Raw genomic sequence first — 27,236 nt, 5'->3', positions numbered from 1 at the left:
CACAAGTAAATTATACATTTTAAGTCACGTCAAGTGTTCCACGTTATGATTTCTATAGAGGAATATAAGCAAGAAAGGGGGAACTTGAAATAAGAACAGGAATTACAAAAGCAAGCAAAATTAACTTCTAACATTTAAAAAAGATTTGACTCTTTATTGGCATTAAGTAGTTAGTATCCTCGTATCAAAAACCAGGAGTCAAGGGATGAAAATCAAATGGGCAGTGTGGGAATGTTACTTAAATTTTTTTTCCTTTGACCTAAGTTTTCTGATATAATGAATATAGGAGAAAGCATTTCTAAACGCTTCAACCTGATTATTCAAGGTTCTGAAATTAGGTACTATTAAAAACACACCCATTTCCCCATATTGACATCACACAGTAAACCTCAGACTCCCGCTTCTTTTTGTAGGATTTCTTGCGACAGGAAGGAAGGGAGCTTAGACTGGCTGAAAGTGTCCCTAAAAGGCTCCGGGTCACCCCTCCCTGACTGCGACGCAGACTCACGAACCTAAAGTTTTGGTGACTTGGTTTCACTAGTTTTGTGTGTCTGCTCTATGAAAGACAAACTTCTCACTCTTGCAAGAGGCCAAGGGTATTTCTGCGTCTGAAGGAGACAACTGTGGTGCAAGGGTATTTCTCTGCTGGGCCCGGGCCTGGGGAAGGGGAGGTTTGGATGGCACGCTGGTTTAATGCTCGCGGGGAAACCACAAGGTGACAAGACAGGTGATGGCGATGTGGCAAAATCTGGGAAAGACGCCACCCACTGGTGTACCCAAGCTTCTCCTATGTAAATAGTTCACCTGGAGAAAACTTTTCAAACTTTCATTTACTGGTGTTTTCTCTCGGGAGTAAAACTAGTAAGAGGCGTAAAAATCCACACTTGCTCATCTACTCCAAGTGAGTTATGATTTTAAGCCCCTGCACCTCCATTAAGTCGTCATTTGATGGCTTTTTGTGTGTAATGGTAAAATATGTTTAAAGAGATCCTTTCAAAGCTTAACCTAAGTCATTTTCAGAAAAACACAATATACAATCTTTTTGTGTAGCAGTCTTCAGTGGATTCAACTTTCTGGCTTGTAGAAAAAGTTCAAACATGGTCCACTTGAAAATTCAAAGTATCAAAGGTTTGAGTGCTTTTCTTCCTTTTAAATATCACACAAACTATTCTAAACTGGCACTCGATGATAGCTTGGAAAGAACATTCTAGCGGGCTGAGAGACTAACGGTGTGAGTGTGGCTCTGGGAGAAAGGAATGTTACTTCAGCCTTGAATTCTGAGCTCACTCAAGTGCCACTTTGAATACTACAGACTGCTGAATCAGGATGATAATACCCACTGCAGTTCATTAAGAATGTATCTGAGATCATCCAATGGCTTCTGATTAACCTCCAGGTCGTCAAATACTCATAAATACATTGCCCGGCAGCCATAAACATATTCCTGTACGGTTCGGGTCTTAACATCAGCGTGGAGATTGCCGGCATTAACTCAGACGGCTGAGGTTCCCTTCTGGGGTGTTTTCATTCAAACAAAAACAGTTTCACGTTCATGTCCCTGTGGCACCTGCTGGGACTGCTCTCCCAATTTGTTAGCAGGTTAGTCACCTGAAGAGCATCCTTAACTCAGGAACAGGTTGGGTTTTCTGAAGACAGCTTTCAAGTCTCAGCCAATGGTGACCCGTCCATCGTCCATCAAGATCGTTTCAGGGGCTGCCTCCTTTGTGAAGGCTGCCCTGTCTCCCCCACCTGGGAGCTCTGCCTTCCCCAGACTCTGCCTCTGACAACCCTCTGCACTTTTCTTTTGTGTATGGCAACAATTTATGTCCATGCCTGGGGTCTTCTAGGCAATTCTGAGAGGAGCAAAGGAGCAACAGACAGCTACTGCAGAAAGTACTTGTTAAATAAACCGAGAGAGAACATTTTTACCATTGTAAACAGGCTTTTTCCAAATTCAGTTTCACATGTGGTGTGACTAACATGTGCATGAAACACATGGTCCTTTAAGCACACCTGCTTATAACTCAGGTGCAAAGAGAATCCGAATATGAAACCCACCAGGCAGGTGGTTAAATGAAGTAATGACCTCAGAGGCTCCTTGTAATCCTAATCTAGGATTTCTCCCAAGTCTGCACGGCCCATCTGCAGCCACCATAAGATGATGAAGGTGTGCAGGAGAAGTTAAACAAACAAACCCTTAAAGTAACAAAACAAATTAAGGATTTTGAGGTCGGTGTGTTGGATGTCAGCTGCTGTGTATAATGGTCCTCAATGAAATCATGCCTGCAGTTTGAAAAGTCTGGTCAAAATGCCACAGGTCTTGACTCTGCCACCAGTCACACCTTCCACTGTCACTGGGATCTGGGAGCAAATCTCCTTCAGTCTCTGGGCCTCAGTGTTTGCATGTGGCCATGGAGGGACCAATAACAATAATAATGTTCATACTTTACTAGGTAATTATAAATGTGCCGGGCACAATTTCTAGGCATTTTATACATTTAACTTTTTAAATTACCTGGAGGAAGGTAGGTGGAATTATGCTCACATACAAAGGAAGAAAATAGGGATCAGAGAGATTAAATCACCTGCTTAAGGACACACAGCTAGGAAGCGTCAGAAACAGAATTCCTCAGGCCTGCTTTCAGATCAGTGTCCTGTATTTCTTTCTCCAAGTGCAAAGTACACAGGCACACAGAGCCCACTGTATACCTTCCTGTCTACTGTATTCATCTGGGGTTATAGAACGCTGACAAATAAAAATGGTGCTTTTCCCCAGGTTTCCGGGACACCTGCTTCTAGGAACGAGTTTATCCAGAGTGCTGCACGCCTCTTACGGATCCAAGTAGGGAAGTGGCCGACAAAGATGCGAGTCTTCCCAGCAATGCAGGGCATGCGCGGCCATGAGCGCGGCATCTGGCCACCTGTCTAAATGGGGGAGAAAGCCGGTCTTTCATCATCATAGAAGAAATCCAATTCATCACTGCTTTGGAAACTACTGCCAGGATTATTGGTAATTTTCAACGAGCAAGATGAGCTTAATACTAAAAAGAGCTTTCTGCTGACTTTTTGGAAATTGAGACAATTTTGTTTTGTGGAAGAAAACACAACATGGCCGCCTGACTAAGCCGAGAGCTCCAACTTATCACGGTGTTGCTAGTATGAGAGGATTTCTGGGGGCTCGCGACAAAAAGCTTATTTGGTTGGGCTGACTACCGTCACTCGGACCACAAAGACCTCCAAAGAAGTTGGGCCCTTTCCAGAGGCGGCACTCACCGGCTTCTAAATCCCTTTCTGACCACGGCACCGTTTGCAATGCTCCAAATGGAATGAGGAGAGCCAAGAAGTAAATCACCAGACATTCTCTTTTTCAAAACGGACCAAGAACAACAAAACAAAAACAGGCGAAACTACAAACTGAAACGAAGGAAACATTTTCCACGTAAAAGCCTACCAAGATGTAAGCTGGGCCCGGACGAGCAAAGTGCCCTTCCTTGACCTGTGGGTGTGTGAATTCCTGGGCTGTCTATTACGGGACGACAGGCTCAGGTGGTTTTCCTCCCAAATTACTGCGGTCCCCTGATGCGGCCCGTTCCTAACCTGTGATAGTTGTGGCAATAAATGCCCAATAAGGCCCGGGGGGTTGGGGGGACTCGACTAACATTTGAAAGTAATGTTTAGTTGCTGTTGTGCTGCTAACGTAGCTACTGGGTGTAGCGCCTGGGCCGCACTGAGTGGGAGGCGGTGCGTCCAGATCAGGGCTGACCAAGGGGGCCACCGCTTACCCAGGCCTGGTCTTCTGTGACAAGGCCCTGTTCCCTTATGCCTTTGCAAAGTCAAAGTCTGAGGTGGGGCGCTGTTATTTAAACACGGGGACCCGCACAATCACTGGAGGAACGTTATTTAGATCGATGGGTCTCTGGTTGGGCCTGGATGGAAGTGTTTGAGATCTGTCATCCTATGACAAAGGCCAGGTTATTATAATGAGGATAGTTCAAAACTGGAGCCTACGGAGGCATTTCCCGAAAGCACTCCTCACTCCTGCTTCTCAGTCTTCACACGGACACAAGTAATATATATATATGTTATTATATATTATATACATTATCATAGATTTTCCTTTTATTCACTTTGGAAATTTCTCAAACATTACACATTCATCTGCCAACAAAGAGCTGGCTCTAGGGAAGAAAAAAAACAAACCCAGAAGCAAACACCAACTTTAAAGTGACCGTTTCCAATGGTTCACTGAGAAGATAGAAAGCAGTTAAACATACCAGTATGAAATCCTATAAAGAGTAACCACATACTCCTAAACACCTTGTTTTAAAGTCAACTACAATACAATTTAAAATAAGATCTGTATATGGTTTCGGTGCTTTAAAAGAATATTTAGGCCATACTGTCTTAGCAATCACCACTATTTTTTCTCAACAGTGGCAGATGGGGAAGTGTGAAATGTGTATCTTGAAAATGAATGGATTCCCGATACAGCTCTTTGGAGAAGGGTCGGGACAGACAGAAGAAATAGTCTGGAAACAGGCACCACACGAGTGAAACCATGTCATTTCAGCCCCAGGGGCAAGCCACCTGGAGAGAAGCTCTGTGCAAGGGTTCTAACTGAGCCACTGAAAATATCACTCCTGAGTTATGTTCAAAATTGGAAAGCATATGACTGCCACATACACACGCCCTCCTCTGTATGGACTGTCAGTGTAGGTGTAGTTTATGTAGCCAGAAAGATTGCTTACTGACAAAATTAATTAGGCTAACAGTGAAATTTGGGGCACTCTTTCACTTAAACTCAATAGCGATCGGAACCAGGAACCCGCATCTTCGAAAAGCCCAGTTCCAGCAGAGTTTATTTTTAGAGAGCTCTAACTGCATGCATAACATTACACAGGATGCCCTATTTTAAATGTGTTCTCAACAGACACTGTTTTCACACCCATGTCCAGAGTCACTGGCAGAACGCTTTCAACCTGAGTTACACAGTATCTTTCTCAAAGCCTCACCAAGAAGGACAAATTTGGTTGAAACTGGTTTAAATCTAATATCTGAAGAGGGAGAAACACTGCCTATGTCCCCCAAACAACATGATCAAGACAGAAAAGAAAGCCGTCCAAGCCCCAGCCCATTTGTGGTGTGACCAATGCATCAGCCCACCTGCAAGGACACACACATCAGCAACTCGGGGGGCAAAGTAACGCTACAGTTTCAACAAGCCACTCGCCCTGGCTGGGAATCAGTCCTGGGGAGGTGAGGTGGCATGTATATCCTTAACCCAAAGACAACAGATAGAAGCATCAATGACTTAGAAACAGTAGATGCCTGGAAAAACACACGGCCACACAGGGGAGTGGAGGGGAATGAAGGGGCGGGGGAGGGGAGGGGAATGGAGGGGAATGGAGGGGAAGGGGAGGGGAGGGGAGAGGGCCTTCGGGTGTCTGGGAGCAGGGGACAGCAGGCTGACTAGCAGGGAATGAAAGTGGGGAGGGAGGGAAGGGCCACGTCACCCAGGGCTTTGGTTCCGTAGGGCTGTGTCTGTTAGAAGAAACAGAGAGACCGGGGGTTTTAAGCAGGAGCAACTCGTTAAGAAGACGTGTGATCGGAAGATGCCGTCCTTGGACTGTGGGAGGGAGGACACACTGGAGGCGGGGGGAACGGCTGTGGGGCTGAGCTACTGTAAAAGTTCAGGTAAGATACAGAGCTGAACGGTACCTTGGAGGTAAACTGGGAGGGACCTGGTGATGAATTAGATGCTGTGGGGAAAGAAGAGGCACACCGAGAGGTCTCCGAGGTGTCTGGCTTACACAAGAGGATGGACAAACGGGGCAGTCACAGAGAGATCAGGGCTCTGGCTTTGGACACGTGGCAGCTGATGTGGCCCTGAGTTCCCGAGAGGCAAATGTCATGCGGGCAGCTGCAGGCTCAGGTCTGGGAAGCAGAGGGAGGGTCCTAGAACTCATCTTTGCTCCCTGCTCTCTTCCAATCCTTCTTGAGTCTTTTTGTCTAAGATTCTCCCTCGCGAACGTGATCTCTTCTGGGGCAGCCCATCCCCTTAAAGAAGGCTGAAGTGTGTATGACATCAGCCACAAGGCTAAGAGTCATGATCATTTTCCAGCTGTAAATTAGTAACGCCCCAAACCCTTTGGCAATTGATACGTTTAGGTTTTATTTTTTCCTTTGAGAACGGGCAAAAAGGAAAGTTACTTTTCAAGAGCTCCATGAAAAAGACGCTTTCAACGGAAGGGTAGTGGTCACTTTGTGAGCTGTTCTCGAGAAGGGTCTTTTGCGTGGATATATATTTAGTGGCTAACTCCGCAGAGTCCAAGTTCTCCCCGGCATGTCTTTGCCACGGCCCAGATCACGTGGGCGGCCCACAGGACCTCCCGGTCGTCCTCACCTTTCTTCAAAGAGCCGTATTTTCACCCCTGCGTCCTGGCGAAATGATTTCCACCAAGAACTGAGGAATACTGCATATTCCACCCTGATTTCCTAAAAGGCTGGAACGTCAGAAACATTTCTTCCCTTTTTGTTAACTACTTCACGCAGACTTCTCAGAGGGTTCCAACCTGTTATCAGTTCTGCTCCTGGCATCCCTGCTAAAATGCACCTGTTGTGCAATTTCAAGATTAAGTGCTTCTTTTTTGCCTCAGTGCAGGTCACCCGTTTCAGTTGTTCTGAAAGCAGCGGACTGATCTTCCCCTCCTTTCTCAAAGCAAACAGGAGAACAAGTAGAGCTCAAGGGTTTTGAAGCAAGGGACTTCCTTGTCAGGGTGTGAAGAAAATGCAGAAACTGGCTGCTTGAATTTTGGTAATTGATAACGAAGAAGGTTCTGTGCATGTCCAAGTTGGTTTTGGTTTGTTGAGCCCATTGTTCCGTTATTAAGAACCGTTTACTGGCAATCGCACGCAAACGAACGGCAGGTCTCCCTTCTGAAGATGCTTCACTCAGACGTTCTGGTGTTAGACCCTGTTGATCCCCAGCACACCGGCTGCCTCAGGTGCAGGGTGGAGACAAAAGCCACAGGGGGCAGGAGTGGGTCCCCAAACCTGTCTCTTCCCTCTGAGGGGTAAACCCCAGAGCTTTGTAGGCTCTGGCACACGTAGCTTCCCACTGGCTTCTGATAAGGACGCAAAGAGCATAGGCCCCCTGGTCTGGTGAAAATGACATCCACTGTACCTCTTATTTTATTTATTTATTTATTTATTTATTTATTTATTTATTTATTTATTTATTAACATTTATTCATTTCTGAGACACAGAGCATGGACGGGGAAGGGGCAGAGAGAGAGAGAGAGGGAGACACAGAATCTGAAGCAGGCTCCAGGCTCCTAGCTGTCAGCACAGAGCCCGATGCGGGACTCAAACCCACAGACCGTGAGATCATGACCTGAGCTGAAGTCGGACGCTCAACCGACTGAGCCCCCCGGGCGCCCTCTGTTGTACCTCTTGAAGGAAAAACTAGTTGCCATTGATGTCACCCACAGAAAGAAAACAGTGCTCTTCCCTGTGTTAAGTCAAAGTTCTTTACTTAATAAAAAAAAAAAAGGTTTATCTTGGGATCATAAAACCATTAAGAAATGATCGTGAGTAATTTGTGAGGGGGGCTATTCCTTTTCAGTGATGGGAGTACCCGCCCTTTATACAAGGACATCCCCTTCCTGGGCACAAGGTACAAGAGAGAGTGACGACGGAAGGTCTCCTTAGAGTTACCAGCACCTCAGACACAGGGCGCATATCAGCTTGACAAACGCCGAGGACTAAGCAGCAACTATCCAAGAACGAAGCCGAGTGATGTTTTAGGAAGGAGGTCATTAAGAACGCACAGATCTCATGCATTCACAGACTTCTTGTACCTAAATGGACCAGTCTGTTGACTGAAAAAAAGAAAGAATCTAGGTCCCAAGATCTCCATCTCATATCCTTGCCACAGCAAGAGTCTGTAAAATCCTCCAACAAACAATACTCTTGTCCAGCGCTGTGGTGCCAGGAAATATATCAATACGGTCCTTTCTAACTTAAAAAAAAAAAAATCTTCGTAAAATTCTTACAGATTTCCTGAGCTAAGGGTAGCCCTGGGCAAACGCTGTTCAGAATTAGGGTAGAATGTTGCAGGAAGAGCCTGAAAAATAGGAAGGCGGAAACTGGCAAACTCTTACCTGGCATTAAACATTAAACACTCAAAGGCCATCCAGCAAGAGTTAACTGGTAAAGCACGGAACAAAGCCTTCAGGTTCTGAAGCTGCGGGTTTTTTGTTTGGTTTGTTTTTTTTCACTCTCTTAATGGAAGCGGAGTTCGGAATAAGAATGAAGGTCAAGAGTAAGAAGGGCCTTTGGGAGGTGCCCCCACGTCCTTCATGCCACCAGCGAAGGGGTTCCATGAGCGACCAGAGAGCCCAGCCCCTTGCCCATGGTCTTCACAGGTCACACGGGATGCTTCCCAAACCCCAGACGGGGACAGACTAAGACACAGACCAGATGCTCTTTACCACTTTTAAACTCTTCCGGCTGCCCTCAGCCCCAAACACCGTGGAGGCGACGAGGTTTCAGACACTTCTGGTGTCGGCCGTGTGGCTAAATGCTACCACCTGTGATGTGTGTGACTCCAGGGACCCTGCCCTTTAACCCTGAAGAGCCCGGACTGGCTGGGCTGTGTTGCTGACCGTCTCTGGGGACGGATGGACTATAAAGGTGATTCTGGAGACCACCCTCCCAGCTGGCCTGGGGGGCTGGTCAACTGTGGGGCAGAGGTGCTAGTAGGACCCCAGGTGAGGCCAGGTGACTCAGACAAGGGAGCAGACAACCGATGCAAGGCTCACCTCGATGACAAGAGCCCCGACCCAATGCACGCGTCATCGTGGGTCACCTGAGATGGTGAGGACGCACCCCGCTGGGAGGGGTTCAGACTGGGACTGGATAGGAGATACTCTGAATGAGGGAGGCAGGTCTAGATACGGTGGGAAACTGGGAATGTTCCAGAATATGAGGAGCACACTGATGTCTGAGACGAGGACAAAAAGCAGACAGTCAGAGGGACTCAGGGAGACCACCTTTGCCATGAGTCGAGAGACTGCCAAAGCCCGAGTTGTGGTTTCTGGCCCGCACAACCATTGGTTCCTCGGAACGCTATCCAGTGACCGAGGCTCCCGTCCAGCGTGCTCCTCATTCAGTATCCACCAGGTTCAAACACAGGCATCTGAGTCTACACTTTCCACTCCCTTTTCTTCAGTAGCAGGAATCCCAAAGGTCAACCCTCAGCCAGCGTTCCACAGCAGGGTCCCCACGGGGCTATGAAAAACGCAGGCTCCAGACCCTCCCCTGCCTGTGGCTGCGGTGAGCGTGCGTACGTGGTTAAAACGCTTGCCTGGTAATAACCACTTGTTTAGGGAACGTCACAGACTCTAGTCCATTAAAGGTTTGCTGCACATTTCACACTCTGATTCCTTGGATCTCATTCAACTTAAAAAAGAAAAAAAAAACTCTCTTGGTCTTTTAAAAAGTAGTGCTTTACTAATTTTTGATTTGAAGACTAATGAATATACTTTGTAGTTACCGTGATAGTTCTGAAACTCTGAAAGATTTGATTGAAATCGTAATCTTAAAATACCAACATAATAATCCTCAATTCTAAATTTTGAAGGGGAAAGGGGGGGGCTAAAAATTAAGCACGGTATTTGGATGATAATGCAAAGGCTTACATTTAATTGCAGAAATAAAAACTCTACTTAAGTCTCAGAAATCTTTTCTTTGTCTTCCAATAACGTGACTTTTCCAATCATAGCTATTATTCTAAAAGCTAAGAGTCTAAAATCCAAGGGGCTAAATTCTTTGTTAATACAAATCACTCACAGCCCTTCAGGCTCACGGACCCCAATGTAACTGGGGCTTGACACATTTAGAAGTTTTTTGCTCCTTCCCTTTGACATTTTAATGCACTATCTCCATTAATGTATTTCCACATCGGCGGCTCCCTGCCCATCAGCAGAATTGCGTCATACTGGCTTGAAGGAAAATAATACAGAAAAAGTGCCTTGCTGGCAAACAGCAACAGGGAAAATGAATTATAAATACACCTCCCTAAAGAACAGCTGCCGGCAGACGTGTGTGTATGTGGGGTGCACATGAGACACAGACACCAGCAGCCTGTGTATACCCAAGAGGACAGACTGATCCAGTCGCTTGTAAGCGGAGCCAGCTAGTCCCAAGCAGAGGAAGACCACCGGTCAAACTCTCTTCCGAGACAATCGGCCGCTTCAGCATCAACACAGGTGAGGTGCTACTACGGATCAAGCCACCTTGTGGCTAATGTTTCGTGGCAGTGAATGGGTGCCAAAGGTTAAAAAATGATGTCAGTGAGAATTCCCAAACTCCTCTTTTACTAGAAACATTCTAACAAAAGTGATTTTGGCCACCCTAGTATTTGGTACGATGTAAGTATTAAAACGTAGGTCTCCAGATTCATGGTTGTGAGAGCAGAAAGATGCCATTCCAGGGGCGCCTGGGTGGCGCAGTCGGTTAAGCGTCCGACTTCCGCCAGGTCACGATCTCGCGGTCCGTGAGTTCGAGCCCCGCGTTGGGCTCTGGGCTGATGGCTCGGAGCCTGGAGCCTGTTTCTGATTCTGTGTCTCCCTCTCTCTCTGCCCCTCCCCCGTTCATGCTCTGTCTCTCTCTGTCCCAAAAATAAATAAAAACGTTGAAAAAAAAATTAAAAAAAAAAAAAAAAAAAGAAAGATGCCATTCCAGGCAACAATCAGAAGACTTTCCAAACGGACTCATTTTTGCTCATACTTTTTTCCCCTTAAAACTAAGAAGTCTCAGAGTTTTCCTCCTTCTGATGTTCAGTCAGTCCACGGGGGTGTCTTTCGGGGACAGCAGAAGGAAGACGCACATTGCCTGTACCAGCCTCAGCAGGTGTATGCGCTGTGGGATAAAAGGGCCGGCTCAGGATCCTTACTCTAACGGCTCCGCTCCAGTCACAAGAACGCAAGATGTGGAATCATTCTCGGGGGGCAGGCGAAGGGTGAAAAGGACAGGGATTCAAACCCACCCATCAGGCAAGCTGTCACCGCATCCCACAAGGTGGGTGGTTGCAGAAGCAAGGACTCAGGCTGCGCAGTGGATCTCCAGGGGGACGTGCCAAACACACGTGGCCCATCAGGGGAAGCACAGGGCGGGCCAGGGAGCCAAAGTCCAGGCCTCAAGTAAGAAGTAGGATCTCCACCAAGACACTGGCTGATCGCTGGTTTCTAACGGTACAATTGCCTTTAGACCTGACAGAGAACCGAAATTAAGATGTTTTCCTTTTAAAGGGAAAAATCTATTGAGACAGCACTAAATGAAGGAAGAGCGGTTAAGACCGGGAGACAGAGCCGATGCCTGGCCTGTAGCTGACGAAAGGCTCCTGAGCCGGTAACTCGAAGACACTCGTCTCCTCCACCACAAAATCAAGAGGCAGAGGCCTGATGACACCTCAAACCCTTCTAGCTCCAAGATGCTACTGCTTTGTCACCGAAAGTACATCCTCTGGGAAGGGAGAACGGAACACTTCCCTTCTGAGGAAGATACCGTCATAAAGATCCGTGCCAGAACTCTGATGCTGGTCATCTCAAGTCACCGAAGACTCGATTCAAGTTGATATACGGGGGGTGCTGGGGGTGGCAGACTTCAGGGAACCAGACTGTACCCGGGCCTAAAGGTCTAGGGCTTGTCAGGCCTTCTGTAAGTTCACTGAAGTCGTGCATTTCCCTTGGAGCTCATTCCCAAGAAAACAATCTGGATAACTCTGATATATCCCGATCCACACATCGGCTGTATTTGGCAGAGCGGTCAGCTGTTGGGACACTAGCAGGTGCCACTGGGAATGGATGAATGGATGCAAAACACACATCCATGGCTGAGGGAGATTTTCGTGTGTGTGTGTGTGTGTGTGTGTGTGTGTGTGTGTGTGTGGCCTGGGGTTCGTGGTAATGCTTCTTTAGGAAGAAACAGGCCAAAGTCTCTCCTAAACTTCTGGCCAACTTTGGCTCCCCTCTACAGACAATGTCTCAAGTCTGTCCAGCATGGTCTACAGAGCCAGACTGAGGGGGAAAGTCACCTGCCGTCCCTGAACTAGGCTTTTCATAAGGTCACTGAATATTGCCACCTCTCTCTCATGGCTTCAAAAGAATACTACCTACTAGAAATGCTTTAAAACTAGGGGCACCTGGGTGGCTCAGTCAGTTAAGCAACTGGCTCTTGGTTTCTGCTCAGGTCATGATCTCACGGTCTGTGAGTTCACACCCCACATCGGGCTCTGTGCTGACAGTGCAGAGTCAGCTTGGGATTCTCCCTCCCTCTCCCTCTCTTTGCCCCTCCCCTGCTCGTGTGCACGCGCGCTCTCTCTCTCTCAAAATAAATAAACTTGAAAAAAAAAGAAATGCTTTAAAACTAAACAGCAATGCATTTTCTGAATAAAGTCTCTCTGTGTATGGCGGGCAGGGCGTCTTGCAAAAATATTACGTGTAACTTATTAATTCCAAATGATTAGATGAGATCACTCAGCTGGTCTAGTACACGAGCAGTAAGAGTCACGGTATTCTACCGTAAATCCTCTGATAATCAAAAGGAATTCCTTCACTCGAAAGGTCCAAATGAAAAAAACCCGATTCTCTCTGTTTCTTCACTTACTCAGTGCAGCAGGTGGGTTTTACCCTTAAAAAACAAAGTAATAAGATGGCTTCCAATCAGTCACGCCTGTGTGTTTTCCTCTGTCCCGTCTCACACGCAACGAGCTGAGAAAGCCTGGAGCATAACTGCCATAATCCGTCATTTCTCACGGAGAGCTTTGGGGTTCTAATAGCACACGCGTGCACACACACTCACGCGCTACACTTTTGTCGCTAATCTGTCTTTTTTCAGGTTCCTTCAGAAGCTCCGGGCCCTGAGGGATTCTGACTTGGGAAAGAAGTCATTTTAACAAACTCTGCGAATGCTGTGTTTCTGAAAGGCTGGAGCCACTTCTTCCCCCAAAGAGACACTGACATTTAGTGAACCGGTTTTTCAAACTGCCGACCTGACTTCCACCCGACAGAGCCACCAACGGGGGACGAAAACGACAACAGAAGCAAAAACATGAGTTCGCTGCCACGAGCTGTTAAGTAAAGCAAAAGCATGTTGAAAACCAAATTTCTTAACCCACAGCGCTAAAACATGTACTCTACATGTTTTCTCACATTCAAGCTTCTGCTTAAAAAAAAAAAAAAAAAGGCACAACAGGTTATATGTACTTGCAAAGTGAAAAGGAAGGAAGATTTAAAATAGAAATAAAACTTTCTTTTCTTTCCTTTTTAGAAAGAATGCTGTAGACATGAAAGGCAAAAATCAGAGCTAACACGGATGGGGCCACGGAGATGAGCCTTCGCCAAGTGTGCTTTATAAGATTTACAGAGAGTAACTCCAACATCTATCTTTTTCTTATTTTTAATTAAAGAGGAGGTGTTGTTTTCTAAGGAAGCTATCTGGATGCTGCTGGCTGAAACGCAGATTTGATCTCCTCGTGCTGGTTAGCTAACATTGATTTTCTGCCCCAGTGGAAGAGATTTTACTCTGATGCATGCCATTTAAATTCATTTTACACAGCTGCTTAATGTGGCTTGGCAAGGCACAGCCAAACTAGCTTTGTGGGTCTAAATAGGACTCCAGAGTTGGTAAAGGACAGATCCTATGGATTAGCAGCTGATGAGGAATGCTTTTCTCCCCCTACTGTCATCTTCCTACTGACTCACGAAGTGACCTTGAAGGTACCACAAGAAGGGAAAAAAGAGGAAAAGACATCTTCCCAAAAGAAGTCTGCTTACCTAATTATATTTATTTCATTTTTAGGATTATGTTTACAAAATTCTATATTTGTTGGCCCACATTTAGGACCGTGTTTACAGGATTTAGAACTCTCGCCTGCAAAATTATCGTTCGCTCTCGCTGTCTAAATAAATGTATACCGAATACAAAACTAGTGACAGGCTCTCTGTTACGTATTCATAACAAGCAGTAAAAGCATAGTTCTAGAAGTTTAGTCTTTAAACAAAGCCAGCTGACTGTTCTCTGTTTTATTTGAACCAAAAATGTGGTGTGTTTCTACTGAAACTGCTGAACAGCATTCAGTCTACATAGGATAATCTTACCATTGCAACATGCAAAACAGTATCAATAATATTTCTGCTAAGTAAATCGCTCAATAACAATATGCTTTAAGAGCACTTATGAGCCTAAAAATGGTGACAGCCTGTTGCTACATAGCTTTGCAGTAGGAAAAAAGAAAGCTACTTTTTGTTGCTGTATGTAATTCCTGTGTCGAAATGGATAATAATATGGCAACACCATGTTTTGAAAGAAAATTCTGCGTTGGATTATTTGGTTGCGTTTTTCTGGTGACTTCAGTATTCTAAAACTCCTTGGGAGAAGGAAAGAATAGAAATCTGCTCAGGGAGGCTGGAAAGAATCCCCTCCTAAGTCCTATTAATAACCTAAGTCCTGTCTCCTGCAGTGGGTCTCTTGTCAAACGCGGCCGCTGCTCTCTGAATTCAGGGGTGTGTGTGCGTGTGTGGAGCGGGTCACTGTCGTGGCAGAGATGACAATAACACAGTCATGATCACGGTGCTACACAACACAAGTTCCCAGACAACAGAGGGACGACAATGGGGGAGATCACGCCAGAGCGGGCGGCTTCATTACTCTTACGGAGATACAAGTTTTTCTTTCCCTCTCAGGCATGAAGGGAACAAGCCATGCCAAAAGCCATGCAGAGACAGGATCTGGGGGACAGCATGCACGCTCCCACCGCACTACCACAGTACCGTTCAGAAGAGTGAAGAACAAAACAGAACAAAACGAACCAAACCCCCGAAACAAACAAAAAGGAACGAAAAGACAACCCCCTCTGGGATGGATCTCCTCTTAGGTCTTTCACTTTCTTGTTCTGGGTGTTCCTTTCGCAGCCAGATGGCACGTTCATTAACAGTTTCAAAAAAAAAAAAAATGCCCAGGTCCCGCAGCAAGTCAGGGTATGTTGCTACCTACCCGTACTGGTCAGGCTGGTGCATCATGGGAGCCTGAGAGTTGCCATAGTTGGGGTGCTGGGAAGAAAACATGGGGCGTCCGCCAGCCCCAGACTGGCTGGGATAAGCAGGCGACCTAATGTATGGTGGCCTAAAGCAGAACAGAAGAACAACTTCTTTGGATTTGTTCTGTAGACAAGTACGAATCCCCCTGTCCATCATGTCACCTCCACACATAGGTGCGGGGGGGCTACAGAATGTGGCATAATACTCTGTACCGTGCAGCTGCCTGGGAGGGGAGCTGGAGAACATTCCTTAAAAAGGGGGGGGGCGGGGTGAAGGACAGGGCAGAGGAGAGAGAAAAGTGAGATTCTCAGATGTAATCTCAGTTTACGCTGCTGAAGTGGAGCTTTGACTTCGGTACAAGCCAAAAAATACATGGGCCCTCGCTGAAAACGGGCAGTGTGTGAAGGCAGGGCTTTGGAACTGCCTCCTGGTCAGAAACAGAAAAGGAAAACGCATGGATGTGGATTTATACGTTAATTTATACAAAATGATATATAAACTGATTCAGGAAGGGAGCATAGCAAGACTTTTTTATCAAGCAATTATGTCTTAATATCTGTGGTTATCTTCTCCCCGGGCCGCTATCCGAGGCCTCATCGTCCAACGCAGTCAGGTACTTTCTACTTGAAAATAACTTGTGCTTCAGGAGGTGCAACAATGGACAATTAACCCTAAATTAGAGCTTCAATTGGACCAGGCAAACCAGTTTTCACGGACAGGTTTATTAAAACATTCCCTAAAGTCTGTGAGGTTCGGGTTAGTATCTGGGGTTCAGGAAATTTTAAGTAATTATAATGTGGATGAGAGAGAGAGAGGATGATTGATTTTCCTTTTGATTCCTCAAGGGAAATTTATTTTTATTTGGAGCAAACAGGGAGACTGAAGGGGTACCTAACATTCCCCAAATAGCAGCTTCAGAGGAAAAGTAACAAAGGACACATTTAAACACACACACGTACACACACGCACATTTTTCTTTCCCTTTGACAAAAATCCGATTCCTCTATCTTTTCTTCTGAAGATACCGTAACTTCAGACATAGCTGTCAACGTGCTTTGTTTTAAAACATATTTTAACATACGTTAAACGTAATTTAAAACATATTCATAAGTGCTTCCTTTAAAACTAGTCACTTGGGTCATAAATTTTTAATTAAGTACGTTATTTTTATATAGGTTCAATATTTGCTTCAATCATTTTAGAAATCAAGATTAAAAACAAGTGATTGAGGCTAAAGCCTTGCTCTATCAACTTAAACTTTATGAAATATTATCTTTGCTTTATTAACCACATTTTGGTTTGGACAGAGAGGTATGCCCAGAAAAATAAAATATAAGATGACATCTATAAATCTCACACGTATACATTTAGACAAACACACACGATACAAATATGTGCATAGACGAGGTTTCTATTTCATAAAGATTTTTATGGTGGGGTAAAAAAAAAAAAAAAAAGAAAAAAAGAAGGTGGTTCTTTTTCAGTGTTTTCGATCTTAAAAGCCTAGTTCTTCAGGGTTCACACTTTCCTGCCTAAACCTAGCTGTTCTAAACGGAACCATGCGATATGCCACTGCTCTGGGCTGGTTATAAGGACTCCTCGCAGTCATTTCAAAGAACCTCCCACAACTCAGATTCCTTCCTCGATGTCTCCCGGAACGTGTTCTGTCGTTCACCTGTCTGTACTTTACGGTACAGAAAACATTAACACCAAAGGAACGGCCAAGCAAAATCGCACTCCACTGCTCCCCCCCACCCCCCGCCCCGGGTGACCCGGGTGACGATGTAGCTCTGTGCTCAGCACGTGCTCACACGTCCGCACCCAGACCACCTGCCCCGACGGCATACCTGCTTTGTGCCGAGTTTGCAGCGGCCTGCATCACTGCGGCAGCTGCCTCCTGTGCCTTACGGTTCACGGTTGGCATCGGTGGCCCCATTCCTGGCCCTCCCTGCTGGGACATGCCGGGAGAGCTGGGGGTCATGCTGCTCATATTTCCAGGAAACGGCCTGTTCTGCATCCCAGCTGATGGCATTCGTCCCAGGGGCATAGCACCACACGGCTGGCTTGGCCCTTGTCCGTGCATCTGGTTGTTGGCATTGATGCCCATGCCGGGCCCTGGGCCGCTGTAGCTCGCACTGGGCACCCCACTATACGTTGGGGGTCTGGAGTAGTTACCTAAACAAAAAGTAAACACAAATTGAAGCCTTTTACTTAGTATCTGTACTTGTGAGGACGGCCACTAGAAAGCCTTCTTGTCCAACAGTGTGATCAACACAGAATATTAGCCATGACCCTTATTAACCCTTCCCCTGCTGGCACCGATGAGGCTGGCTGTGGCAAAATAAGCTATCTCGGCACATTCCAAGGCAAAGAGCCACACAGGCCCGCTGAGAGAGGGAGGAGACAATCAGGCTGGTCATTAAAACAACCTATGCACAGGCAAGGGATGCTAGCAGTGAGTGTTGTTGCTTCCATACACCCAACATTCACATTTCTACGTTTTACCCCAGAGAATTATTTCAACCCCTAGTCCTTAGGAACGTACCACCGAGACTGCATGACTATCCCACTACTGCATGCGGCAGTCATGACAAAGGGCCAGAAAGACGGCATGTAAGACAAAATGCACATCTGGTCAAGATTATCCTCCAAAACCCCACAGGAGGGGTCACATGGAAACTCAGCCTTGGTCCAGCAAAGCAACCAGTTTTTCCCTGGTGTTGGGAGCAGGGTTTTCGTTTTGTTTTGTTTCCGCCTTGAGCATCAGATAAAGCAGCTCGCTTGTGCTTGGTGCCATGTCCTCGGAAATATGGTTGCACGTACTAGCAAGACAGTCAACGCGGTGAAGGGGTGGTGGCATCTGGGGGGGGCAGACAGACCCCCCGAGCCCCCATTCACACTGGCGCATGCGCTCGCAAGGAGAGCAGCAGCCTCAAGGACCCCAATTATTTCAAAAGTTTTCTCTCTCCTTCCACACCTTTTACTTTGACCGAGTGTACATACATTAAAGGCATAAGTAATGTCGTTCCAATAATAACAATTGCAGAGAGTAACTGCTGAACCGTACTGTGTTTGACATGCTGGGTTAAGTGCTTTACATCAATGGTTTCATTCGCTTCTCCAATAACCGTATGAAATACATATATAAATGACCATGATTCCATTTACAAATGAAGAAAATCAACTAGTAGGTTAGGATTCAAGCTCCAGCAAAAACAGGTTCTAGGACCCATGTAATTAACCAGTAAGATATGCTGCTTTCCCACAAATGATTATTGAAACAAATGTAAAAAGCATTTGTGGAATATGGATAAGCGTTTCTCAATCGATCCTTACTGCTTTCTGGAAGAGCCTCCTTGTCAAAATAACATAACTGTTTTAGGCACAGGGGATATAAAATTAAATACAATTCAATTCCTACACTCAAGCTGCTCACTGTGTGTGTGTGTGTGTGTGTGTGTGTGCGCGCGCGCGTGTGAGGTGTAGCAGCAGTGATAAGACAAGAAAAAGTATGAACGCAAAACCAGAAAGATAACGTACTGTTAAAAGTGCAAGAGAATGGAGAGCAAGTCTGCTTGAGGGGGGAGGGGGTCAGCATGATAGTGTAGTTCAGCGAAGATTTCTTTGCTGGGCTGTGGCCTCAGGAACCCGTGGGGGGCAGGCCCTGGGACCTGGGAGCACTGGTGCTGAGTGAAGGCTCCACACATACTAACTACCAGACCTCAGCTCATTCTCCTCTTTCTTTTCCCATCCTCTTCTCCACAAAGCAAAGATTATCACCTCTAATGTGGTCTGCTTGAGGAGTGGTTGCTAGGGTTCAAGGGCATAAAGTATGTAAAGTATTGCAAACACAGAGTCAAAATGGTAGGGGTTAGATACCTGAGTGGCGAGTAAGGCGAAAGAGAGGACAGCGTGCACATGGCACAGCCAGCCAGAGAGCAAACGATCTCCAGATAAGTCACGGAGGAGCTCTGTGTGGCTGTGACGGGGCCCCGGGGGAAGAGGTCAGACCTGCATGGTCTCGTGTTCCAGGCCGCCAAGTGTAGGGTTTATTTGGAAGATAAGGAGGAGCTTCCCCAGGTTTTCCAGCAGAAACTGGATTTGACTAGTAAAAATATCAAAAGCAAATACTTAATATTTACTACGTGCTAAGCTCAGTTCCAAATTCTTTGCATTAACTCACTTGATCCTTGTATCAGGCCCAAGAGGCCCCTATTATTACACTGCTCATTTTAGAGATGAGGGACCTGAGGCACGGGACGTTGGGGAGCTTGTCTCGAGGTCATGTGCCCGACAGGCAGAGGAGCCACGGTTTGCACTCAGGTGGTCTGTGTGTGCAGTTCAGAGTCCAGGCACATCACACTGCCGTGCAGCCTCTCAGACGCTTAAGGAAAAACCACACTTACGTAACGTATCATCACAACAGGAAAACCAGGTTTTCTTAAGCCCACACATGTAAAGCAGCATGACCTACAAATCCACAAGAGATCCGTGGACTTTCAACACTGACTGGGTACTTGCTCTCTGTTAGGTGCATCACATGAGCTTTCTTATTTGGGTGTCGTGAAGAGTGTTATTTATTGCAGATGGTACGGAAGCCACCATTCACAAGGACCATGGGCTGCCACACTCTCTGTAAAGGGTTGGGCAGTAAATAGTTCAGACTGTATGGGGCAAGACAGTCTCAACTCAACTGCCTCTGTGGCTCCGACGTGGCCAGAGGCGCTGTCTCCACAAATGGAAGTGCCTGTGTTCCAATAAAACTTTATTTACAGACACAGGTGGTGGGCCAAAGTGGGCCATAATCTGCTGGCCCCTGCTATAGACCAATCTTGGGACAAACTAATGAAGTGCTCCACCAGCACGGAAAGCGACTTGTTAAAGCCAGCATTTCTTTGACCCCGGATGTCCTCTGGAAGGCTAAAGAAAGCCTAAAGAGGAATAACAGAGGAAGGCACTAGCAGTTGAAGGAACTGGAAAATGGAGAGAAAAACAAAAGAGAATAGAGGGAACAGGAAAGGTTTGATGTAAATTACTTCAGGACCACCGAGTTACATGCGGGTGGGTCTTTTATGGCCAGCTCCTCAAATTTAAACTGCCTTCTCGTAAGACGACACTCTGCCTTTGCAGAAACAAACGTATGCTGTTTCCAAGTAAAAGGTAAAACATTCACTGTTTATCAATTTCAAAGTTCTTTATAAAAAGTTCTTGTTTCAGAGTCTCCCACCCCACAGGACCCCACATAAGGTCCCCGTCTGTCTTCCCGTCACAGCATCTTGGTGGAAAGGGCACCTTATGCCTCCCCGGCTTGTGAGGGACACGGCGCGGTGGGCAGGCTGCCGTCCTGCCTCTTCCCACGCCTTCTCAGAGCGCAGTCCTCAGAACGCGTCTCTGGGGGCAGAATTAAGATTTCTCCTCCCCGCCCTCACTGACCTCACACGCCCTCACTTCCAGACAGCCCGATAACATCAGTGAAGACAGGGCTCTTTTTTGGCTCTTGCTTTTATTAAAAATAAATCAACTCATTCACAGCTCGAATGCAAATGAAATTAATTCACATACTCATTCGATTACCAGTTCCCACCCTCCCCCAACACTTGGTAAGTGACTCATTTGGTAAGAAACCTTACCCAGTGAAAACATATGTACCCTTTGCTTTCGAAGGAAATGAAATAACACTTTAATCTTGTTTTAAAAACAAGCATTTAGACATGCTTATCTCAGACTATACCCACAGTGCGGTTTTATTAGAGAAGAAGGTTCTTGATTTTGTTGAACTCTGCTTATGGGGGGGAACAGAGAAATTCCGTCACACTGGGTTCCTGTACTTGGGGTTTAACTGGCAGGCAGGAGCTGTACTTTAATGATCCCAAAGGAAAGAAAGGATGGCGACGTTCGGTTACCCCGGACCCGACCTCATCTATCTCATTCGTGGCGTGTGTGAAAAAGAGCTGTGTTTCCGTGGCTTTGCTCAATTCAGCAGCCAGGCGGCGTCCTGCCATCGGGCGGTGGACGTGCTGGACCACAACCACCAGGCACACCCAGACATGCACGCAAAAGCACTTGCGCTTAGAAAGGCCCGTTGAGTACCGGGCTCCCAATCTAATTTTCCTCAATCAGTTGGGTTGATTCCATGAATCGGCACTCAAAAGCACACGTCAAGGGAATATGTTCTAATTATAGAGGCCTCTACTTGGTGGAAGAAATACAAAGTCCCCTTTTCTTCTCCTTGAAACTCTAAAGACTTTCCTCATTAAACTCACATGCCTGGATAAAAATGCTTTCTAAAGGCTTTAAATGGCTTAAGAGGCAGCGATGGACAAAGCGCAGGCTCTAGAATTTGAGTCTGAATGGCGGCCTGACCTTGGACAAGTTACTTAACCTGTCTGCACATCAGTTTTGCCATCTGTAAAGTAACGAGAATAATGGGGAATAGGTATGGAGGGACGGGGACCGCGCCGAGCACGCATTCCCCTAATAAACGACAGTTGTTACTACCGCCATCATCATCGACGCTCGTAACACCCTCAACAGCCACTGATCATTGATGATCGTGTCCCCATAATCTTTCAAAAATGCGTGGAAGGAGTGAAAAAATGATTCATGCCCCCGCCTTGCCCACTCGATAACGTATCTTTCTCCTCCAAATAAATAAAAACCAAACACGTAAGCCAAGCAAAATATGAGAGGAAAAGCCAGGAATGAGAAGTGCAATCTTATTTCCATGTTTCTCTAATAGATTAGTAATTTGTTGGCACTGGCTTTGACAGAAAACAGATGGATCCAGCATTAAGCACAATGAAGGCAGCAGATGCTGGTCCAGCCCACCTCAGCTGGACGGGTCTGGCAGCCAAGTCCGAGAGCTCACAGTTTTCAAGTGGGTTCATCTTGGCACACCAGCTTTGGGAAATCGGTCACCAAATAAATTCAGATTTCAACCTACCGGGAGTTATAGTCAAGCACCAGAGAGAGGAAGCGGGAGCTAGACTCTATTCAAGTCACCATGATTATTTCAGGGGAAGTGCAGATAATTCTGTACCTGACGCTGGAATATTTAAATTTGCTACTTACAATCAATATTCCAAGCTTAGCGCTTTTATTGAACTATTAAGTGTTTCCACTCACATATGAAGTTTTGCTTCTCCGTTTCACCATTCAACAAATTATTTATGGGTAACTTTTACAGGCAAGGCTCTCCATTATTCCCCCAGGCTGTGGAGGATACAATGGTGCCCAAGTCACAGAACCGACACTTTACCCCGAGCAGGAGAAAATAAAATGATAATTAGCGATGTATTATGATAAACATGTTTGTGAATGAGGGCTAAATACGCATTTACCTCGTTGTTTAGTTAATACCGTTCGCTACTTTTTGCAGCTATCTACTACATAATATGATTTTAGGTCATGTCTAGAGATAGAATTTACGTACAATAACAATCCTGTGTAGTTCCATAACCACCACGATGTGGGTTATTTCTACCATGACGAAAAAACCCTGCCATTTTGTGGTCATTCTCTCTCCCTCCCCCTCGTGAGAACCACTGATCTGATTTCTGTTTCTCCAGTTTTGCCTTCTCCACGATGTCATATAGAATCATACAGCATGTGGTCTTTTTGTGTCTGGCTCCTTTCCCAAAGCACCACGCTTTTGAAATTCATCCACATTATTGCACACATCAGTGGCTTGTTCCCTTTTGTTGCTGAGGAGCATTCAATTCTGTGGACATTTGAGTTGTTTCCAGTTTTTGGCGATACGAACAAAGCCGCTAACATTTGCACACAGGTCTTTGTGTGGACATAGGTTTCATTTCTCTTGGCAGAACCCTAGGGATGAGAGAGTGCCAGGTTGAAGGCTAAGTGCATGTCGGGCTTTTGAAGAAACCCTACCACAAAATGTGTAAGTTCAAAAAAAAAAACCCAAAATGTAGGAGTTCTAATTGTTCTACATTGTTGATATCGCCAACGAAAAAAAAATTAGCGGGGCGCCTGGGTGGCTCAGTCGGTTAAGCATCTGACTCTTGGTTTCGGCTCAGGTCATGATCTCATGGTTTGCGAGTTCAGGGTCCGCATCGGGCTCTCTGCTGTCAGCGCAGAGCCTGCTTCGGATCCTCTGTCCCTTCCCTGTTCTGCCCCTCCCCTGCTCTCTCTCTCTCTCTCAGAAATAGACATTAAGAAATAGAATGATTTTGAGCATTTTTCACATGCTTATTTGCTGGTTACCGTATTTCATAAGATCCTTTCTGTGTTAAAAAAAAAAAAGTTCTATTTCAAAAACCTTTCAACCCCACCTTTTTACACAGGCTGATCACACAATGCTGCTCTTTGGGCACCACCTTGGAGAAAAACTGACCGGGTAGATAGGAAGACCACAAATGCAGGTTCAAAATGAAAGCTGACTTACCCCCAGTTGCATTAAATCCTACCACTGGTGGGAATGAATAATTTGTTTTTGGAATCGATACGTATGGGTACCATATTTTTTCCCTAAGTCAGCATGCATTTTCAAGTCTTCACCATGTAAGAGAAGTGACCATATTGCACAAAGCTCGGAACAGAGGGGGAAAGGCCTACTACCTTACAGTGTGGGTTCAGAGTTTCACTTTTGGTAGTTTTTTTCTCCATATGTTACAAAAATGGACCCCTTCAAAAATTTAATTATACAATAATGCAAGTTCAGTACAGTGAGTACAAGAGCAGAGAGAGAAACAGACAAAGGTGATCCTTCGTTTCACCTCCCAAAGGTAATTTTTTTTTTTACTGATTTTTAAAAAAAAATTTTAACGTTTATTTATTTTTAAGAGAGAGAGAGGGGCGCCTGGGTGGCGCAGTCGGTTAAGCGTCCGACTTCAGCCAGGTCACGATCTCGCGGTCCGCGGGTTCGAGCCCCGCGTCGGGCTCTGGGCTGACGGCTCGGAGCCTGGAGCCTGTTTCTGATTCTGTGTCTCCCTCTCTCTCTGCCCCTCCCCCATTCATGCTCTGTCTCTCTCTGTCCCAAAAATAAATAAACGTTGAAAAAAAAAATTTTTTTTTGAAAAAGAGAGAGAGAGAGAGAGAGAGAGAGAGAGAGAGAGAGACACGGGGTGCCTGGGTGGCTCAGTCGGTTGAGTGTCTGACTGCCTCAGATCATGATCTCGCGGTCCATGAGTTCGAGCCTCACGTTGGGCTCTGTGCTGACTGCTCAGAGACTGGAGCCTGCTTTGGATTCTGTGTCTTCCTCTCTCTCTGCCCCTCCCTGCTGGCGCTCTCTCTCTCAAAAATAAAATAAACATTACAAATAATAATAAAGAGAGAGAGAGAGAGAGACAGAGCACTAGAGGGGGAGGGGTAGAAAGAGAGGGAGACACAGAATGTGACGCAGGCTCCAGGCTCTGAGGTGTCAGCACAAAGCCCGACGTGGGGCTCGAACTCATGAACTGTGAGATCATGACCCGAGCTGAAGTCGGACGCTTAACCAACTGAGCCACCCAGGCGCACCCCCTAAATAGTTCTTAAGGGCCTCTTATGTGCTAGCTCTGTGCTAATGGCTGGGGATTCAGCAGCGAATGAAGGCAAAAAGCCTACATTCTGGTGGCACAACACAGGCAAAGGAGCAATCCTAGAAGACGTCGTATGGCTCTAAGTGCTATGAAGAGAGATAAAGGGAGATTTATACAGCGTGGTGAGGGAGGTGTCCGTGGGAAGGCGACTGAGGAGAGCCACTCCCGGGAAAGGAGCTGTGCATGTGTTGGTGGCCTCTCAGCAAGGAAAAGTGGATCCTCAGAGGAACAACGATCACTGAGGCTGACATCACACACAGGCCCAGAAGACATACGGGCACAGTCAGATGCCAGTATCGGGCTCCAGGGCAGTGAGTGAAGGAGAAGGCATAGGCCCTCAAGTAGTACGGGTACAACTGTCTGCTACGTGTGACCTTCAGAAAGCCACTTGTTACTCCCAAGGTCAGTTTTCTCATCTGTAAAAAGGGTATAATACAGGATCAGCTACCTTACGTGGTTGCTGTGGGGGAAAAATGATAATAACTAACTACTGTTGGACAAGGACAGTCCATAAATAGAATCTTTCAAGGAACACAGAGAAACTATTCCAATATTAATAGGTTTTTAATCAGTGAAATTATCTTTTTATGTATGCATCATATGTGTAATTTTATTTTCACGATGCACAGATATTCAAATTTATTTCTCAAACCGAGTATAAGAAAAAGCACTTACATTAAAAATGTAAAAAGGTATGACCTCAACTCAGTAGCCAAATTTAGTATAAAACAGTGAAATCTCTCTGGTAAGAAATGAAAAAGTGTCAGAGTCACTGCTGTCACACATTGCAAACGCACCTCTGCCCTCCCCTGGGCTCCAGAGTCCTTGTGCCCTGGGCTCGCAAGCGTCGAACAGCGCCCCCTGGAGGGAGAGCGCTTACCTGCTTCCCCTGATGGCTGAGGGACTCCGATCTGTCACCTGTGATTCAATAAGGCCATTTCTTTTCAGATGTTTGAAAAAAGGGCAGAGCTGTGAGCCCTGGGAAAAGGCTAAGATGTAAAGTAAAGCTGAATGTGCACATCCTGTGTCTCTACAGTGCTGTCCACGGCTGTCGTGACCAGGACCTGTAGCGGAGGGCCAGCCCACCGGGATGAGACGAGCTTACTCAGCAAGGGCAGTGCCTCGCGGCACTCCTGAGTCCTGTTGATTTTAATTGGCAAGGTAAAACAGTTTCACACCAGTCCAAATTACAGCTGCTTTGTGTTTTTCTTTTCTTTTTAAAATTTTTCCTTTTTTAAATTTTAAGTGGTTTAAATTCCCAGGTTTTGATAAAATTGTGACGATCATCAGTCCGTTGAGAAAAATTCATGCATAAACCCTGTAATGCGAAAGCTGAATTTGAGCATCAAAAGAAGAGGGCGTTAACGGTCTTTTGCTATAAATGACCTACTTCAATTTCTGTTTTCTTCCCCGGTCTTGGTGAGATGAAGATTTGGAATATTTCTTTCACAACAAAACAATATGGAATACGGAACTGAACACGTGCTGGGCACTGCAGATTTAACCATAAAATAAGGTTACGGTAATAAACTTGTTACACGCAGCACAACCGGATTCCAGGGGAAAAGAAACCGAGTTAACCAAACGGAGGGATCTGCACAGAGACCAGCCTTCCGAAAGCCAGAGAAGAGGATGTCGTCAGTCTGCAGCACTGTCCAGGGGGACGTGTGAACCCATGTGGCAGACACATTTCACCTCTGTGGGAGAGAGGCTGAATTCAGCTTAATTCAATAATAAGACTGCGATTCTGGACTTGCAAGAGTGGAGACCGACATCCTGGGTCATGGTGACACTAAGGTCGCTACTACAGGTACTGAGTGGACTGCTCCCTACTAACATGTATTCTTCCTCTGCAGCTGAAACAGTTGTAAGATGATCAATGTGTAATTTGCTAGTTTGGAACTGCATTCATTTCAATTAGGTATGATTTGGAGTTTTCTGAATTCATTGAGAAACATATGTTAATGAAAGGAGAAGGAATATTTCAAATGGCATCTATTTTAGAAAAAAAAACCCTTTAACTTCTTTGGAGAAAATACCTTAAAAAATTCTTTTTGATGTTTATTTATTTATTTATTTATTTTTTTAAATTTTTTTTTCAACGTTTATTTATTTTTGGGACAGAGAGAGACAGAGTTTGAACAGGGGAGGGGCAGAGAGAGAGGGAGACACAGAATCGGAAACAGGCTCCAGGCTCTGAGCCATCAGCCCAGAGCCTGACGCGGGGCTCGAACTCCCGGACCGCGAGATCGTGACCTGGCTGAAGTCGGACGCTTAACCGACTGCGCCACCCAGGCGCCCCGATGTTTATTTATTTTTAAGAGACAGAGATCAGAGCATGAGCGGAGGAGGGGCAGAGAGAGAGGGAGACACAGAATCCGAAGCAGGCCCCAGGCTCCGAGCTGTCAGCACAGAGCCCAATGCGGGCCTTGAACTCATGAACCAGGAGATCATGACCTGAGCCGAAGTTGGACACTCAACCAACTGAGCCACCCTGGTGCCCCAGAATAAATACCTTTTATCAAGTAATTTAGAAACAAAAGGCCCATCAGACTCATCTGATTGAAAGTTCCCTGCTTCCTAAGACCCACACTA

The 27,236-nt window shown here is 46.0% G+C and overlaps 1 protein-coding gene across 13 annotated transcripts in view; it reads right to left on the bottom strand.

The window, feature by feature from the left end:
* ARID1B (AT-rich interaction domain 1B) overlaps window positions 1-27,236 on the bottom strand; it is a 449,892-nt gene that overhangs the window by 42,456 nt on the left and 380,200 nt on the right. For 7 of the 13 annotated variants that reach the window (XM_043592659.1, XM_043592667.1, XM_043592660.1 and 4 more), the window contains 2 exons: window positions 16,950-17,277; window positions 15,059-15,187 (listed from right to left, as the gene is read on the bottom strand). In XM_043592659.1, the coding sequence (XP_043448594.1) occupies window positions 15,059-15,187; window positions 16,950-17,277 (457 nt within the window). The remainder of the gene's footprint in view (window positions 1-15,058; window positions 15,188-16,949; window positions 17,278-27,236) is intronic. The other 6 variants (XM_043592665.1, XM_043592671.1, XM_043592666.1 and 3 more) reach the window with 1 other exon arrangement.

The sequence above is a fragment of the Prionailurus bengalensis genome, chromosome B2, assembly GCF_016509475.1.
Source record: "Prionailurus bengalensis isolate Pbe53 chromosome B2, Fcat_Pben_1.1_paternal_pri, whole genome shotgun sequence".
NCBI lineage: Eukaryota > Metazoa > Chordata > Mammalia > Carnivora > Felidae > Prionailurus > Prionailurus bengalensis.
The sequence above is the reverse complement of the archived record's forward strand: the minus strand, read 5'-3'. Positions and strand labels throughout refer to the sequence as shown.